Genomic DNA, 15,802 nt, shown 5'->3' on the forward strand with positions numbered 1-15,802 from the left:
TATGTTCCCTATCTTGCCTGTAGGGATTGACATTTTCATAAAATTTTGCCTATGTTTGTATATGAATGCAAATAAGAGCAAGTTCAAAGCCCAAGCAGTGTGCTTTGTATTTTAATGAGTATTACAGGCAATGATAAAAATACCTATTAGTCTCCAGTCCTGAAATTCCAAACTCACACAGTCCAAACAAGGTAAACAAGAGTTACAAGGCTTCTCCTTATTTATTTGTAACAAAATTGCAAATTTTTTCTGCTACTTTTACATAAGCTGCATCTCTGGGTTGAAACTGGAAACCTCTTTATCCAAAATTCTGTTTTAAGACATTATCTGAAATATGCCCTAAGTTTTAGCCTCAATGTGAAGAAAAGAAACAATCTTTTTTGTAGTGTTAAATTTTATTTCATGCATTTAAAACACTGAACTCTACCTGAGGAGTATTTGTTTGTCTTTTAATCCTATAGGAACACACATGACAAGACACAGATCAAACCAGCTGCATATTGAGTTGGCTCCCTGCAGTGCTGGGATGTTATAGGAAGTTAAGGACGAGGGAAGGGCAAAATCTCTCCTGAGTTTACTGGAGACCCTGTTATACCCTGCAGCAAGAGATCCAACTACACCACCACCATTAGCCAAGGTCAGGAAATTATTGAACACTATTAAAACTTCATCCAGAGTATTTACCTCAGCAAGATGCAGCAATCATGAATTCCACCAGCAGACAATATATTGGCTTGGTTATTGGCTCTTCTCTGAGATAGGCTCTAAGCTAAACATGCTAAGAAATGTTTGGGTCCAAGGATTTGGGTCAACACAGTTTTATTTCATAGCAACTCTCTCATATTTGGGAGACCTCCTGGTGTCTTCTTCTCTCTCAGGCTTCCACCTGAGTACTGTGAAGCCTGATGAGCACACCTGGCTAAAAGCACACTGGATGATATCATTAACCTCAGCTGATTACTGACCACCTCAGGACTGCAGATGTCACAGAAATAAGTATTGACGATTAGCTTTATAAAAGGGCTGGAAACATTTATGGTTGTAAATAATGCATGTATCTCTGCAAGGCAAGCTGAGGGTTATATACAGGACTCTCAAATGCTCCCTACTCATTGCAAAAAGAATGTTCAAGTCAGTATCTTGACCCAGCACCAGCTTACAGGGGCTCTCAGGTCCATTCCTTCTCTTGAGTTCACACGGACTGAGCTTTCTGTGTGAGGGCTGACCTGACAGCACATCTGCACTACAGCCACAGCACTATATAACTACACTGCCAGTGCAACAAGGTGAAAACTAGAGCTGACACCATCAGTAGAAGGGCACAGACAAAAGCATTGCCAAGATATTTTAATTATCTGAAAAAGAAGCATTCAAAATTTAATTTTAAGACTTTTTTTCCTTGCAGCATTGCTTTATTACAGTGCAGGGTATTATCTTGAATTCATGCTCAAAGGATAAAAGTATTTTTTGAGAGAAGCCTATATCTTTGAGGACATAGTGGGTAAGAAAGCTGCAGGCTGTGTTCGACTTCCCTTTCAGTGGTCTGAAATTGTTCCTGACCAGCAGGATGGAGTAGTGAGTGACACTGCCCTTGACCCAAATATCAGCCACACCTCTAGTCAGGAGCTGGCAGAGAAGTCAGCCACAGCAGCCTCCTCAGGAAGGCCTGGTGTTATGTGTGAGATGAGCCCACGTGACACCCGTGATGCCCTCGCTCGGTCTGCCCTTACAGCACTGGGAGCTCCAGGATGCTGGGATTGACCACATGCCCTGTCCAGCCTCTGCAGGCAGTGGAGACTTGGATAAACAGGGAGCATCTTTCCAGTCTCATCCCATCCCAGTAGGATTAAACAGTTATTCTGAACAGCTTTCAATAAAGCACTGGTGCTCTCTTCTTTATGTAAATGGAAGAACATGGAGTATGTAATTACCATTTGGAAGAAAGAAGAATCTCTGCTGAAAAAGAAACTTGTAGCTCTAAAAACCAGTGTGAAAAGAATTTAAATGTACTTACTGTAGACCTGACTTCTTAAAATTTTAAAGAGTTGATACTATTCTTCCACTAAAGTATTTTTAAAAATCATGTCACATCTCTAACATACCTAAAGGATTTTGTTTTTAATTAATCTCAATGTTTAAATGAATTAACTAACATAATTGCTCATTTTGGAAAGTTAATTCTGTACTCAAAGAGTAGATGCTGTAATTTTGGTGCCATATAAACTATTTTTTATAGATAGAAAAGTAATTTTAAAGATCATAGTTGCATTAACAAAGTTTTGACAGATGAATACTTTGATCCATGCATGATTATGAATCTTTACTTCAGTTTTATAGGTAAGGCTGAATTTCTGTAGCTAGCAACCCCCTGTCAAGCACATCTTTGTAAATGAGATTTCTGGACAGGTGAAGGCAAACTGGTTAAGATTGTCAAAGGAACTGGTGACTCAAGATGTTTGAAAGTTTTCAGTGTCCAACTCAACGGGACCTGTGTTTCAAGATTTCCAACATTCCGGTAAATAAAGTACCCAAAGTGGAATGCCTAAAGTAATACATCTGTCATTAGTCAATTAAAAACCAGAACTAAGCAATTGTAAATCAAATTATTATAATAATAAAACCGGTGAATGCAAAAATAAAAGAAATTAATTCCTTTGAAACTCACACTCTCTGTCAAAGGAAATTCCCAGGTCACTTAGGACAGACTCTGAAGGGAATCAGAGTTTCTGCACCAGAGAGAAGCAGCAACACTGGACACCAGCAGTGCCCAAGTCCCTCAAGGACAATGAGTGAGGGCTGTGAGACAACCTCTGCAGTGAGGTATTACATTCATTAAATCCATTCATACCTCACACAGACACTGGGATTGTCCAGGATATGGGCATGTGGGGAAGGAAGCACAGTTACAACCTTTTAGGTTTAAACAATTCCACATTCCAGCATAATGCACTGCCCTGTACAGGTGTGGTGTGCCAATTTCAGACACATTTAACTGGATGTCCTTTAGCACATAGAGTGAATTTTGTACAAACTTAAGAACACCATGTACCAGCCAATCTAGGAGGCTGTGAACCAGCTACTGCAATAATTCAACCTATGCTGTTATCCAGACATAAATCAGACCCTCTGTGTCATGCTGAGACAGCAAGACCTGAGCTTTTCCTGGATTCCCATACAGATGAAAAAAAAAAATAAAGCCTCGACAATGTAGTTGATGTGGTGCTCAAAGGAAAGCTTGAAGTCACAGATAAAACTGAGATTACAAAGTGGTTGGAAGGTATATAAGAATCCCATCAAGCAGAACCACACAGGGAAGAGGGCTAGGAGGAACCTGCTGCTTTGCCAGTGACAACCAGCATGATTCAGTATCACAAGATGATCCAATCTACAAAAACACAACATGAGAGAAATCTCCTGTCCGACCCTCAGTAAGAGCAGGAGAAACAGGCAGGACACACTAGCTGACAACTAAAAAAATGTTTGAATGGAAATACCTACAGAATAAATGGAGAATATTAGCTTGATTTTTGTCTCATATAAATGTACATCAGAACAAATCCATTGAGTTCCAGAGTTTCAGGCATGTCAGAGACACGAATGAGATAAGATGCAAGTACTTGCAATGTCTATCACCTTAACATATGTGGAGTGTGCACTTTCCTGTATGAGATATCTCTCTAATCAGTGCCACTGAAGTTTGTTCTTAGTGGAGTAAGGCAACACAAAGGCTGGCTAAAGGTAAAAACAGCATCTTTTATAGCTTTAGCAAAGCTATTCAGGAATTTTCTATAGACTACTCCAGAGGAGACTGCATTTCCACATGAAAAATCAGAATTTTTGAAGGTCAATGACAATGTGATTCTTAAAAAATAACACATTTCCTTCAGGATAACAGAACATTTTTTATTTCTGGGCAAAATTTACATCACTCCAATGCACACACCCACACCCCGTTTCTTCCTATGAATCAGAAACTTTTTGTTTGCACTCTCAAGCATGGTGCATTTAAGGCCAGAAAAGATGCAACAAAGATGGGAAGAAAGGAAATTCCATTTCAGAGAAGATATTTTCAACATTTATAAGTTAAAACAAAAAAAGTAAATTTAATTGAAACTAAAATATCAAAGCATTGAAAAAGTTGCCCAGGATGGAAATACCTGTTCTGACCCAAGAGTCTAATGTCCCAATCTGAGAGGAATTCTGCATTATGCCTCTCATTTGATTCAAGCACTTGTCTTCCAGGAAAGCTCTTTAATGAACAGGTATATTTGAATCTACTTACAAAGCAATAGAAACAAAATAATTGTCTTCAGCAGCCAAATCTTAGTCTTTTTTGACAGAGACTGCAATTTATGCTGTAAAAACTTTGAAGGAAGTTGAGAATTAAATTGTGCTTCAAAAAGATCTTTCAATTCACTGTGTAGTAAATAATACACTAAGACAAAAACAGACTGGCAAGTTTTGGAGAGCAATGTCCCATATTTCTACATCACCAAAGACACATTGGAGCCTTCTGAACAGTTACACTTTTGTTTGGGATTCAGTGCAAGAAACCACTGCCCTGAAACCTGATCATATTGTGAGTTATCTTTGCCAAAACTCATAAATTCAAGCACAGAGAAAACATATTGGGTGTCTGGAAACAGTGGAGGTAATTTTTCCCTTCAGACCTACTAGAGATTTTCACTATAATGAAAAACTCTAAGGTATCATTATAGAAATAAGTTGGGAAACTGTTTCCCAGCCAAAATTACTTGGATCCGCTTTATACGCTAGGAAAAATACCCATTGAAATCATAAAAACTCTCTGGATTTACACTGTTAGCTTCCCATAAAGCCAGCTGTTGATACCCAATTATTTTAAATGCCTTGCAATGATCCCAGCTCATTTCCTATCTGGGTCACACGAGGCCCTGCAAGCCAAAGCACACAGGCAGGCTCAGAGGTGCAGGAGCAGAGGAGGAACGAGCTGCCAGCAGAGCCATTCCCAGCAATTAGAGCTCAACAAGAACCTACAGACTCCCCAGAAGAGAAAAATGCCTGGAATCGGGGTACCCACCCTCAAATATCCCTGCCTCCAGGGGTCCTGAGCAAAAGACATGTTTACACTGCAGAGCTTTGCATGGCTCTCTTGACAGCATGAAGCAGAACATTTTCCATGTAGAAGATTTAGCTGTTTTTTTGGCAGCTTGGTTTTTAATGAGGAAACAGTTATTCCACAAAGGCAAAACACACAGTGATTTAACTGAAATTTTCAGTAAGGCACACTTTAGTTAAAGATCAAAATTGTAAACTTGTGATGCAAAACATTGTAGATCATCTATTATAGCTATGCAATTTAATGAGCAAGAGGACCAAAAGTGTGTATATATATATATATATATATACATATATATATATATTTATATATAAGAACAAAAGAGAAGTGTGTGTGTGTATATATATATATATGTGTGTATATATATATATATGTGTGTGTGTGTGTGTGTATATAAGTTATGAACAAAGCCAGAATTTTCCAGCTGGAACTAAAATATAAAAACCTAAATTTTTTTAACACAGGCTGGAAATACTGGTTTGCAAACAACTCAGAGCAGTAGTTTTGATTTGAGGTTATCTCACATTCACTGTAAGTGGACAAAATTAGCAAAATTCAAAACATTATTAAGATCTGACCATACTGATTTGTAAAACAAAACGACCTAGAAATGCCTACATATCCTCTTGCAAAGATTTATTTTGTTTCCTTTGTATTTTGGCATGCACACAAGTCTGTGAAAAGAAATTTAGACTCTTCTATGGATGCAACAATAGTCAAAATAGGACATTTGAGTGGATGCCATAACTGACCTTGCATTCAGTATATTCATTCTTGGTCTTGCAGGGTAGGGAATTATGTCAACCCTATAAAACAACACAGGGCATAATTTTTGCTTTCTCTTCTCCCTAGGATTGTATTCCACTTGAATCAGGCAAGTGGGAGACACAGAGGAGACTTGTTCTTCTCAGGATATGTGTTATGCTTAATTGCTGAAGGCATGAAGCATTTTAAAAGGTTTGTCAATAAAATCCCTATTTAGTTAACCCCAATCTCTTCAGATCTCTTGTTACAGGCAGCCTTCTGCTCTTAACATCTGGGCAGGCAAAGCATCCAATTTCACTGCTGCTTTGGGAGCTTACAGAGCTAGATGAGGGTCCCCAGAACATCCATTTCCCTTGGTGGCTGCTTATCCCTGGCCAGGCTGATGGCACACAGCCTTCCTTCGTGTCACAGGAGGCACATCACCGTGTGGCACACTGCCCCTAAATCCAAAGCTCTGTGTGAGCTCCCCTCTTCTGGGGCCGGGCTGACATCTGTCACAGCTCCACGCTGTAATTGGTGGGGCAGGGCAAAGGGACAGAGCAGCCTGAGATGACAGCCAGGAGCTGCTCACAGCCAGGAGCTGCTCACAGCCTGCACACACACTGGAGCTGCTGTCCCCTGCCTGCAGCCCATCCTCCAGGGAGAAAGGCAGCAGCAGGCAGGAGGCTGCTGAGCTGGCTCTGGACCAGAGGGCAGGCACCTGCCAGCTCCTCCCAAAAACCCCGGGGAGCAGAGCCTGCTGTGCACACTGCAAATCATCAAACTCCCCCAAATCAAAACGTGCGGTTCCATCCAAATAACAATCCACTAGCAAACAGATCCACTGCAAGATTTCACCTTAACGTGTCCCAAAGAGGAAAGCCAAATCTCAGCACAGTTGTCTCCACTGCACCAAGATAAAACTATGACTTTTTTCTTCCAAGTCCTGACATCTACAACTATAAATTACCAGAAAATTCACAAAGTTCAGTTTCTGGAGTTCATCAACTTGAACACTTAACACCCTTTCTTTTTGTAAGGCCCAAATTGTCTATTGTACCATGCTGAACTTTCATTCCTGAATAACTCTCAAAATTCATGCATTTATCTATTGCTTTTTCCTTAATTTTCATTTTTAGTTCCTCCTCTGCAGCTAAATCAGTGTCTTTAAAAGCTTATTAGGAGTTGTTGAGAATTTAATACTTTAATGTCAAAAGTCTGACAGTGAAATTGCTGAGATTCTGCAGCAATATAGGCCAATTTCCCAGCTTTTTTAGAATGCAACAGAATATGATTGCCCTCTGTTTTTTCCCAGTCCATCTGCCAGCCAATTTTTAGGCCCAAGTAAAACAATCTTTTCTCTTCTCTGTACTTACTTTTCCTTCACTTCTGCATCCAGTTCTGTGACAATGAACAAGGGTAGATCAGCTGCATAAATTTTTTTAAAGCTTCTCTTTTAACCTTCAAGCCTTGTGTTTGTCACTTTAAGTTTATGTGCCAAAGACATGAGAAAGCAAAAGCCAGCAGTTTGTCAAAGCATGATCTCTGGGGACGTGGGTACTGTTTCAGCTGTCACCATGTCACCCTATTGATGTAACTTTTGATGTGCAGCAACAAATGGTAAACAATTCCTCTCTCAGAGAGCACTTCTGCCTGTGTTGGAGTCAGTGTTTTTGATCAATAAACCATTGAGGTATATTCCAGTAGGAATATTATTCGAAGTTTTGCTCAGGAACAAAATGCTCCACACACTGTTTGTTTTCAGGGCTGTGGGGTTTTTATTTCTAGTCTCTCTTCAAGCATCTCTCCACTGCTCACTGTTTATCCACATCTCCGGTTCCTGAAAAGGATCACTGGTTTCTCTTGGTGTAAGATTTAATCAGAGAAATAGGTCACTGTCTGTATCACCACAAGAACAAATTTCGGTTCCTTCTGTGGCCTTGGTACCTAACAGAACCATTCCTTCATGTTAGACCTGGCACTTACATCTACTGGTTCTACCTGGGTTCACTGAGTCCTTTGGAACTCACAGCCCCTGTGTTTCTTAATTATGATTTAAGGTTCACCAGGCTGCTCCAGAGTTTATAAATGAGCAGTAACAATGCTGTGAGGATGTTCAGTGCTTTACACACTTCTTCATTTTCAAATCCCTCTTCTGCAAATGCAATCCAAACCAGCCATCTCCACCACTGCTACACAGAAGTGCCATCATCTCTCTTAGTGTAACTAGTGACTGTGCTCTTTATACAAGCTGATGTAGATTCCACTCCTGGTACCTTAGATGCACTGCTGTGCTGGTAAGTGATGTCCTTAAATCCACACAGACCATAGTTCCCCACATTATTTCTATTACTGGTATGTCAATATCAACCCTAAACACTGCTGTCCCATATCAGTGGTTTCTCTTTTCTCCTCACCTCTCAGCAGTTTCTGCTGTAAACTGACCCATTTGGTCAGCTCTTTTCTTCTGCCTAACACACCAGAGCTCTTGTCTCAATTTTCACTTTATTAAAAATGCAAATGCAGAGCAGTCTGTGCTCTTGGCAATATGTTTATAAATAGCTCCGTTTTCTCAAAGTCCAAGTGCTAAAGGCCCTCGGTGTGCACAACAGAATCTGCCCTTCTGTTTAGATGGCTTTTACACACTCAGACCCGACCGGGGTTTTCTTTTTCTACAAAGTTCCAGTCAGATTCTAGGACTGTCTGTTATGCAGACAGTTGATAGCACTTCATCTGCCCAGTCTGTGGAATAGATGTCCCAACTGACAGATTTGCAGAATTGTGTGATACTATCCTTGCCATGAGGAAGATGCAGAGGGGTTAGGACAAGATGAACTTTATGATCCCTTCCAACTCAAACCATTCTATGATGATAAGAATAGATTTTTCTTAGAATTCTGTTTATTGAGCCCTTATGTCAATTCCATATCTTATGGTTTTCCTCATGAATGTGCAAAACTTCACCTCTACAAGTAGCAACACAACCTGTGCTTCACTGCTGTTCTTCCCTGTATTCTGTCTTCTAGTTCAAAATTCCACATTTGTCACCTTCATTAAACAGTTCTCCTTGACTCACTCTGCCCCTGAATGCACTGGATGTTAGGTATGCTTTACCTTGCCTCTGAAAAACCAAAAATTGTTTGTTTAACTCACATTCTGAGTGCATTTTCCCATGCTGAACAATACTTTTGCAGTGCCGGATTCAACCCTTGGCATGGGCTTTTCTATGATGGTGTACCCAGCTGAACAAAATTCTGAATTATAAATTATCACACAAATCAAAATCCATGTTTTGAGAGGACTGAAAGTACTCGCAGACTCCAAAGGAATTTGGCAGCAGCTTTAAGGATGGGAAAAAAATATTTAGCCTACAAAAGTTAGAACATTAACCAACATTTGACAAGGTGATATTTTTAATGCCACCTTTCATTTTGAATTGCTGGATTATGTTATGTTGCACAGTGATGTCAGACATGCTGTGAATGTCACAGTCAACTAGCAAAACAAATAGAGCTATTCCCAGAATTTAATTCCCAGACATGAAGGGTTCTCCTCCTGCCTTGCTGCTGCAGCAGTTTTCCCAGCTCTGCTCCAACATCCTGTTCTCTGTGACACCTTTCATCTGAAGATATCAAAGCAAGCCACAGACTCATGCTAACAACACACTATTCCTGGAATACTTATGAGGTAAGAAATTACTATGACACCCAATTTATTGGCAAGAAAACTGAATCAGAGTTTTGTTAATAAGAAAACTGAATTAGAAATTTATTAAAGCAAGTTAGGAACTGATTAGCGGTGACAGATGTCAGACTTAACCCCCGAATTCCTGGCTCCCAGCCCCGGAGAACACATGCACACTTCTCAGCAGTCTCCAGTTGAGCTCAGTGGTTCTGCCCATGCCACCAATCCAGCTGCAGGCAGCTGAAGGTATTCCTCCCACGCCCCAGAGCAATTCATTACATTACACTCTACCCTTATTACAACAAAGTGGTGCCATTAAAGCCCATCCTACAGAGCCCCACAGGAGCGTGTGAGCAGAATGAAAGCAGCAGGGCACAGTTCACCAGCCACCACCGAAGCACTTTACCACAACTTGCTTTCAGAAGCAAAAGCCTCATTTTAAATAAAACAAAAACTTCTGCTTTGATAAATGCTGGCTGCTTCAAAAAGATATTCTGTTCTCAAATCTCCCCAGCTAAATGCCACCACAGCTGTAAGGGTGAACTATGTGTGTAGTCAGGCTGGGAATTATCCACATAAATAAAGAGCACAGCTTGAAACATTGACTTTTTCCTGATCAAAAGGGCCTGGGAGGCAACTGGACAGTTTGGATCAGGCAAAGGATAGGGCTTTTATTATTTTCAAAGAACACCCCAGTGAATAGAGTAGCCAACGTGGCCCTGGTGGCAGTGATATGTTCTATCACTCCCCTCGTCCCACACAAATTACTTAAAAGCTTGGCTTTGGGTCTATTTATGGTTTGGGGTTTTTCCATTTTTCTTTTTGTTTAAGAACTTTTTGTAGGGAAAACCTGAAATACAATAAATCCTTTCATGAGGCCTTTTAATATCACTGCCTTTCTAAGCTACCTCCCTCACATACCAAATAATAAATTGTAAATATTACCAAAGAAATCTTCTCATATGTCTTCATTTTACCCGTATTTAAAAAATAGCTGCCTAAATTCCATCAAAGTACATTTTTTTACTACAAATTTTCATAATAATTTTCTTTGTATATTCTGACCTGAAAAGAATAAAGGACACAGAAAAATCCCTTTCCTTCTTGTTTTTATCTAGTTTGTTTAACTAGTTATTTTCAACTAGTTATGCTTAAATGCAAGATTCAACAGGAAAAAATATTATTCATGAAAAAAATCAAACCCGTGAAATTTTCACACTCTTACACTTTGCAAAGCTGTTCTGTTTAACTAAACTTAAAGGCTTTAAGACACACAAAGCAAATATTCTTCAGAAAGAATTGTTTCTCTTTTAACAGAAAACAATCTGACATGGGTGTTACATGACATCTAAGCAACATATTCCAAAGAAATGCACTTCTTCAATATTATGAATTTTGCAGTTTGTTTTCATGCTGAACAGAAGTACTGTGGCAATAGCAGCAATGACTTTGGTCTTGAATTCTTGCACAGCAAACCAGAAGGACAGAGTTCCACCTCATTCTTCAACTGTTGCCTATCTTATCCTATAACCACATATACAATAAAATATCCTTACAAATGTCATAAAAACATGACATATGCAGATCTGTTATTTAAAACAGAAAAGATTCCATCTTTAGTTCTTCTTTCTCAAGCCAATTAGATTTTCAGAGTTGTGGTGTTTTGATTGGAATCAATATGCAGAAGAAAACTTCATAAACTAAAAATACAGTAGCATCACTTGTACAATAGGTGAGACAATAAGGTAGTATAAAACTATATTGAAACTGTAAAAGGTATATCCTCCTTGGGTGGCATATTTTGGGTTTTAAATGCCAGGCAGAAATTACAAAGATATTATTTTCTGTAACTGATCTCATAGGATTACCTGTGAGAATTGTTATGAAGTTAATATTTTCAAACTGCTTCACCTGAATAAAAAGCCATAAAACATCAGTGTCACTGTAGGCTTACCTGCTTTGCCTGCAAATGTGAATAAGTGGGTTTGTAACAAATCTTAGCATGGTGCCAATATCGGAAACCTACAGAGCAGTAACAGCCATTGACTATACTGGAGATTTCTGGAATACCACCTGTGATATTATGACTAAAAGCTGATAGACATCTAATGCAATTGAAGCTAACAGCAAGATCTCCCTTTGACCTGGGCAGCAGTAGTAGCATTGCTCTGGCTTTTTTTAAACACTGGTAGGATTCTGGAACTTGTTAAACTCCATGGTTTCAAACCACTAACTTCCAGAAAAGCATTAATCATCACTCACTAAAAACACTATGCCTTATGAAAGACATTTTATGAACATATTTGTGCACTTATTTTTTTAATTTTAAAACATTTATTTGTTCTCATTGTAAAGCTTATTTCCCCAAGACACCACCTACGAGGGGTAGAGTAGTACAGGAAATAAAACTGAACTCTTCCTGATCGGAATGATCCAAAAGTAGTTACTGTGCCTGTGGTGTAAAGAAGAGGGGTTTAGTAGTTCTGGAATTTCTCCCTGTTTAAAGGATGTCCCCAACATGGATCTTTCTTATTTGAAGCCTGAAAGTCATTGTTTGGTGGGGCAGGCCTGAATATAAAACACTGATGGATTTTATGATCATATTTTGAAGGCCCAGTTCCATATCCTAAGGAGAGAGGAGTCATGTCTTTTCTTCCAAAACAGCTTTTTCCTCTTCTCACTCTGCCATCAATACCTTCATAGCTTCTATATTCAGAGTCTAAGAGCAGAGGATCTTTTCTGGTTTTTTTTAACATCCATATGCAATACTTGTAGATTAAATAATGGAAAAAAACATTCCAGAAGATTACAATCTGATGCAGATGGGAAAAGCAGCAGAGCCAGGCAGGGTAAGGAATGTTATCAGAAACGCCTATTTGTATCTCATGGTCCCAAGTGCAAAAGTAGAAACATATTTTCTTTAAACACCCAGAAGTTAAAATTCTTTCTGAGATATGATAATGTTTAAACTCTCCACCAAACAAGGAGAAGCTGGATTTGAGAGAATCAAGGCCAGATTTTCCAAGCAGAGTGTCCAACCCTGAATGCCTGAGAGGTTAAACACAAAACATCTGAGAAGAGAGATGACAATGCTAGAACAGGAATTTGGGGACAACAAGGAAAACCCTAAGGGCTTTGCCTTTCCTGATTCAATTTCACGGAGTCACAAGGCATCATGTGACTTACTACAGGCTGCTGAAGGCACTTGAGTCTCAGAATGTCTCTTCCAATTTGTTATAAAATAATAGCTGCGAGTAGACAAGAAAGGACTCAGTAAGATTTTCTAATTAAATGTATAGATGGCACTCTCAGATCTAGTTACATTTATTTGACTCAACGAAAAGCTTCACAGACACAGACCTGTAACACCCCAGTACAACAAATGGATGTGTGCCCTGAAACCCAACAGGTGACACAACCTGTAAATGCCACCTGTAGCAGAAGATATTGTTTTACAATGGTGATGACAGCATGATGGGTTTAGACATACAAAATTTTGAGGTATTGCAATATTTCTTCCCTTCAACACATTTCCTTCAACACTTTCAGACCAGTATGGGTTAACCAGCCACAGAACTTCAGCTGCCACATGTTGGCACTAATTCATGGACCTCAAGCCAGTGCTTGAAGCCTGATTTCAGCTGTGTGCAGTCTCCCACCCTACTCACTCACTGCTGAAGAGCAGGGAGAGAGTGTCACCATCCCATACAGCCATGGTTTCTGTTTCTCCTCCAATTAAGTCCTTACGGGTGCTTCAATATATACATAGCACTGAATATAACACAAAGCATTTTGGATGGTGCCACACACAGTATTTGCTATGTCGTTGACAAATGTCTCTCTCTACTCTCCCCTTACTCATAAGGAAGGGTAAGAATTAGGCATAGTGCTCTACCTTGGCTATCAAATCCAAATTCCACTAGGTGGGACTGGAAGCCAGAAATATCTGGTTCCTTGGTCCCATCCACACAGCACATTACAGTCACCTCAGAGAAATGAAAGTTTCTATCTTAATGCCTTTAGTAAAGGCTAAATCTAGTCCATTACATCAGTGAGAACATTTACGGGAGAATAGTACTGATTTGCCATATTAAACAATGTTTCTATGCAAAATTCACAACTGCTAGCATTTCCCTTAGCTTTCAGTACCCAGTTTCTATGAGTATTCTTTTCTCCAGATAAATATTGACAGTCTGTGGTCGATTGTTTGGATCACAGCAGTACATTTTAGCTGCAGGATTTAGGCTGGAGTCTGTTTTGGGGCTGTGTATGCCTAGAACAAATAACAGAGGTTTAGGCCCTGGGACTAAACAGACTTCTGAGCCTACAAAACCTTTCAGATTTTGTCTGTCTCCGGGTGTATTACATAAAGTTGTGAGTTCATACCAAACCTTCCTTCTCTGCTCACAAGCTAGAAAGAGTTTTAAAGTGCTGAGAGCACGACCTGACCTGCTGAGTGCGTGCAAACCGAGAGAGCAGGTTTTGTTGCAGGCTGAACAACCTGAAAACAGTCACGTCTCAGTATCAGAGCCCTGAGCTGCATGGCCTGAACAGGGGCAGCTTGAACAGCTCTTCCTTAGGGTCCTGAGCAGCTCAGAGAATTCACTATTCTTCTACTTTTATTTCTCTACAATTAATGATATTTTTCAGAAAAAAAAACTGATGTAATTTATCAGCATAAGAAATGGTGCCAAGAAAAAGACAGAGCCCTTTTTAAACATTCTCTGCACATTTCTTCACTGGCCACCTGACATTACCTGAGATGTGCCTTGTAGCTAAGGCCTGAGGGAGAGGAGCACAGTCCTTGAAGGAGTGGAAACCTGGGAAGGTGGGACTGCTCTGCTGACCCCAATAAAGAACACAGCAGGTGATTGAAGAGCATCAGTGGATAGACTGAAACCTGCTGAGTCCATGTTCACTATTGGAACATATATAAGCCCATGTTCATGCTATTAGCATGTCAGTGGGCTTTATACTTTGGGTGGGGAAAAAAGCCCAAATTGCAATTTTAGCATAAGATGAAGGAAACAACATTGTAATATTGTGTTAAATTCAGGTAATGGGGTCAAGCCCATGTTCAAGCTATTAGCATGTCAGTGAGCTTTATACTTTGGGGGGGAAAAAAGCCCAAATTGCAATTTTAGCATAAGATGAAGGAAACAACATTGTAATATTGTGTTAAATTCAGGTAATGGGGTTAGCACAGGTGTGGCATTGCAGGCAAAAGGGCTTTGGGGTCCCACAGTCACCATCTCTATGAGTGTCAAAGAGATGGCATAGATTTCCTTGGATCTCTCAGCTTTGCCTGTTTCAGTATTTGCAGATTGTCATGCTAAATACCTAACACAGGCACTTTTATCCTCATGCACAACTCTTCCACATCTATGAGCATTTTCTGGCATCTATGAGCATTTTCAGCATAAAACTCTAAAAACTCCTTGTTTGTCTCAGTCATCCTTTGAAAATATCAACTAAAAATAAATCTACAATACAATCTTCAATGAATTTAAATCCTAGTTACAACAAAAGCAAATGTTTTACAGCATGTGGCATTTATACTTGTCTTTCAGTAGATATTAGAGTAGTTTATAGATTTTCTATGGTGAACACATTTGTGCTGATATCCTGATAAACATTTCTGACAGAGGACCTCAGCCACTTACAGCCCTCATATAGTAAGTATGAAGCAACACAGGATGATCCCACAGAAGCTGAGTAGTATTTTAATAAAAAATCCATTATAATTGTCTGAATTCCTTCCTTGTGCAAGTTCACTTAATTCAGGGACCTGTTTCTATATGATGACAAGTATCTACCTAGGATGTCATAAAATTCCTTCAGTACTTTTTGTTGGAGAATTTGAATAATCACAAAATGTTGTGATATTGTGATGAAGAGATAAACACCTTTAAAATATGAGTATTACCTCTTTAAAACTAAATTTTTATGGCAAGATATATTCAGTAAATGCAGCAAATATTCATTCTTACCACAAGACTGCTGTCCAGAGAAAGTCTTTTCCCAAATTCCCTTTTCTGTAGCTGTCTTTTTTTCTCCATAGCTGAGGTTATTTGTTTTCCTTTTCATCGACTAGAAATGTCAGGCTGCTTTCAGCATCACTGGAAGAAAAAGAAAAAATTAAAATATTTAAATGCTTCTTTCAATATCTTATTAAACTGTTACGGTCTTTCATCATTAACTTTGTAATAACCCAACAGCTAATAAGTTTGTGTTTCTAGTAGTCTGTGTTCCAGGAATAAATGTTCTGTGCCAAAA

General features: G+C 39.3%; 1 protein-coding gene across 2 annotated transcripts in view; it reads right to left on the reverse strand.

Annotated features, from left to right (window-relative positions):
* Nucleotides 1-15,802, reverse strand: part of NCKAP5 (NCK associated protein 5) — a 354,162-nt gene that overhangs the window by 317,516 nt on the left and 20,844 nt on the right. For both annotated transcript variants that reach the window (XM_039700287.1, XM_039700277.1), the window contains exon 3: nt 15,517-15,645. In XM_039700287.1, the coding sequence (XP_039556221.1) occupies nt 15,517-15,585 (69 nt within the window). In that variant the 5' untranslated portion in view covers nt 15,586-15,645. The remainder of the gene's footprint in view (nt 1-15,516; nt 15,646-15,802) is intronic.

Source organism: Passer montanus, unplaced genomic scaffold (assembly GCF_014805655.1).
Source record: "Passer montanus isolate IOZ18808 unplaced genomic scaffold, ASM1480565v1 scaffold1, whole genome shotgun sequence".
NCBI lineage: Eukaryota > Metazoa > Chordata > Aves > Passeriformes > Passeridae > Passer > Passer montanus.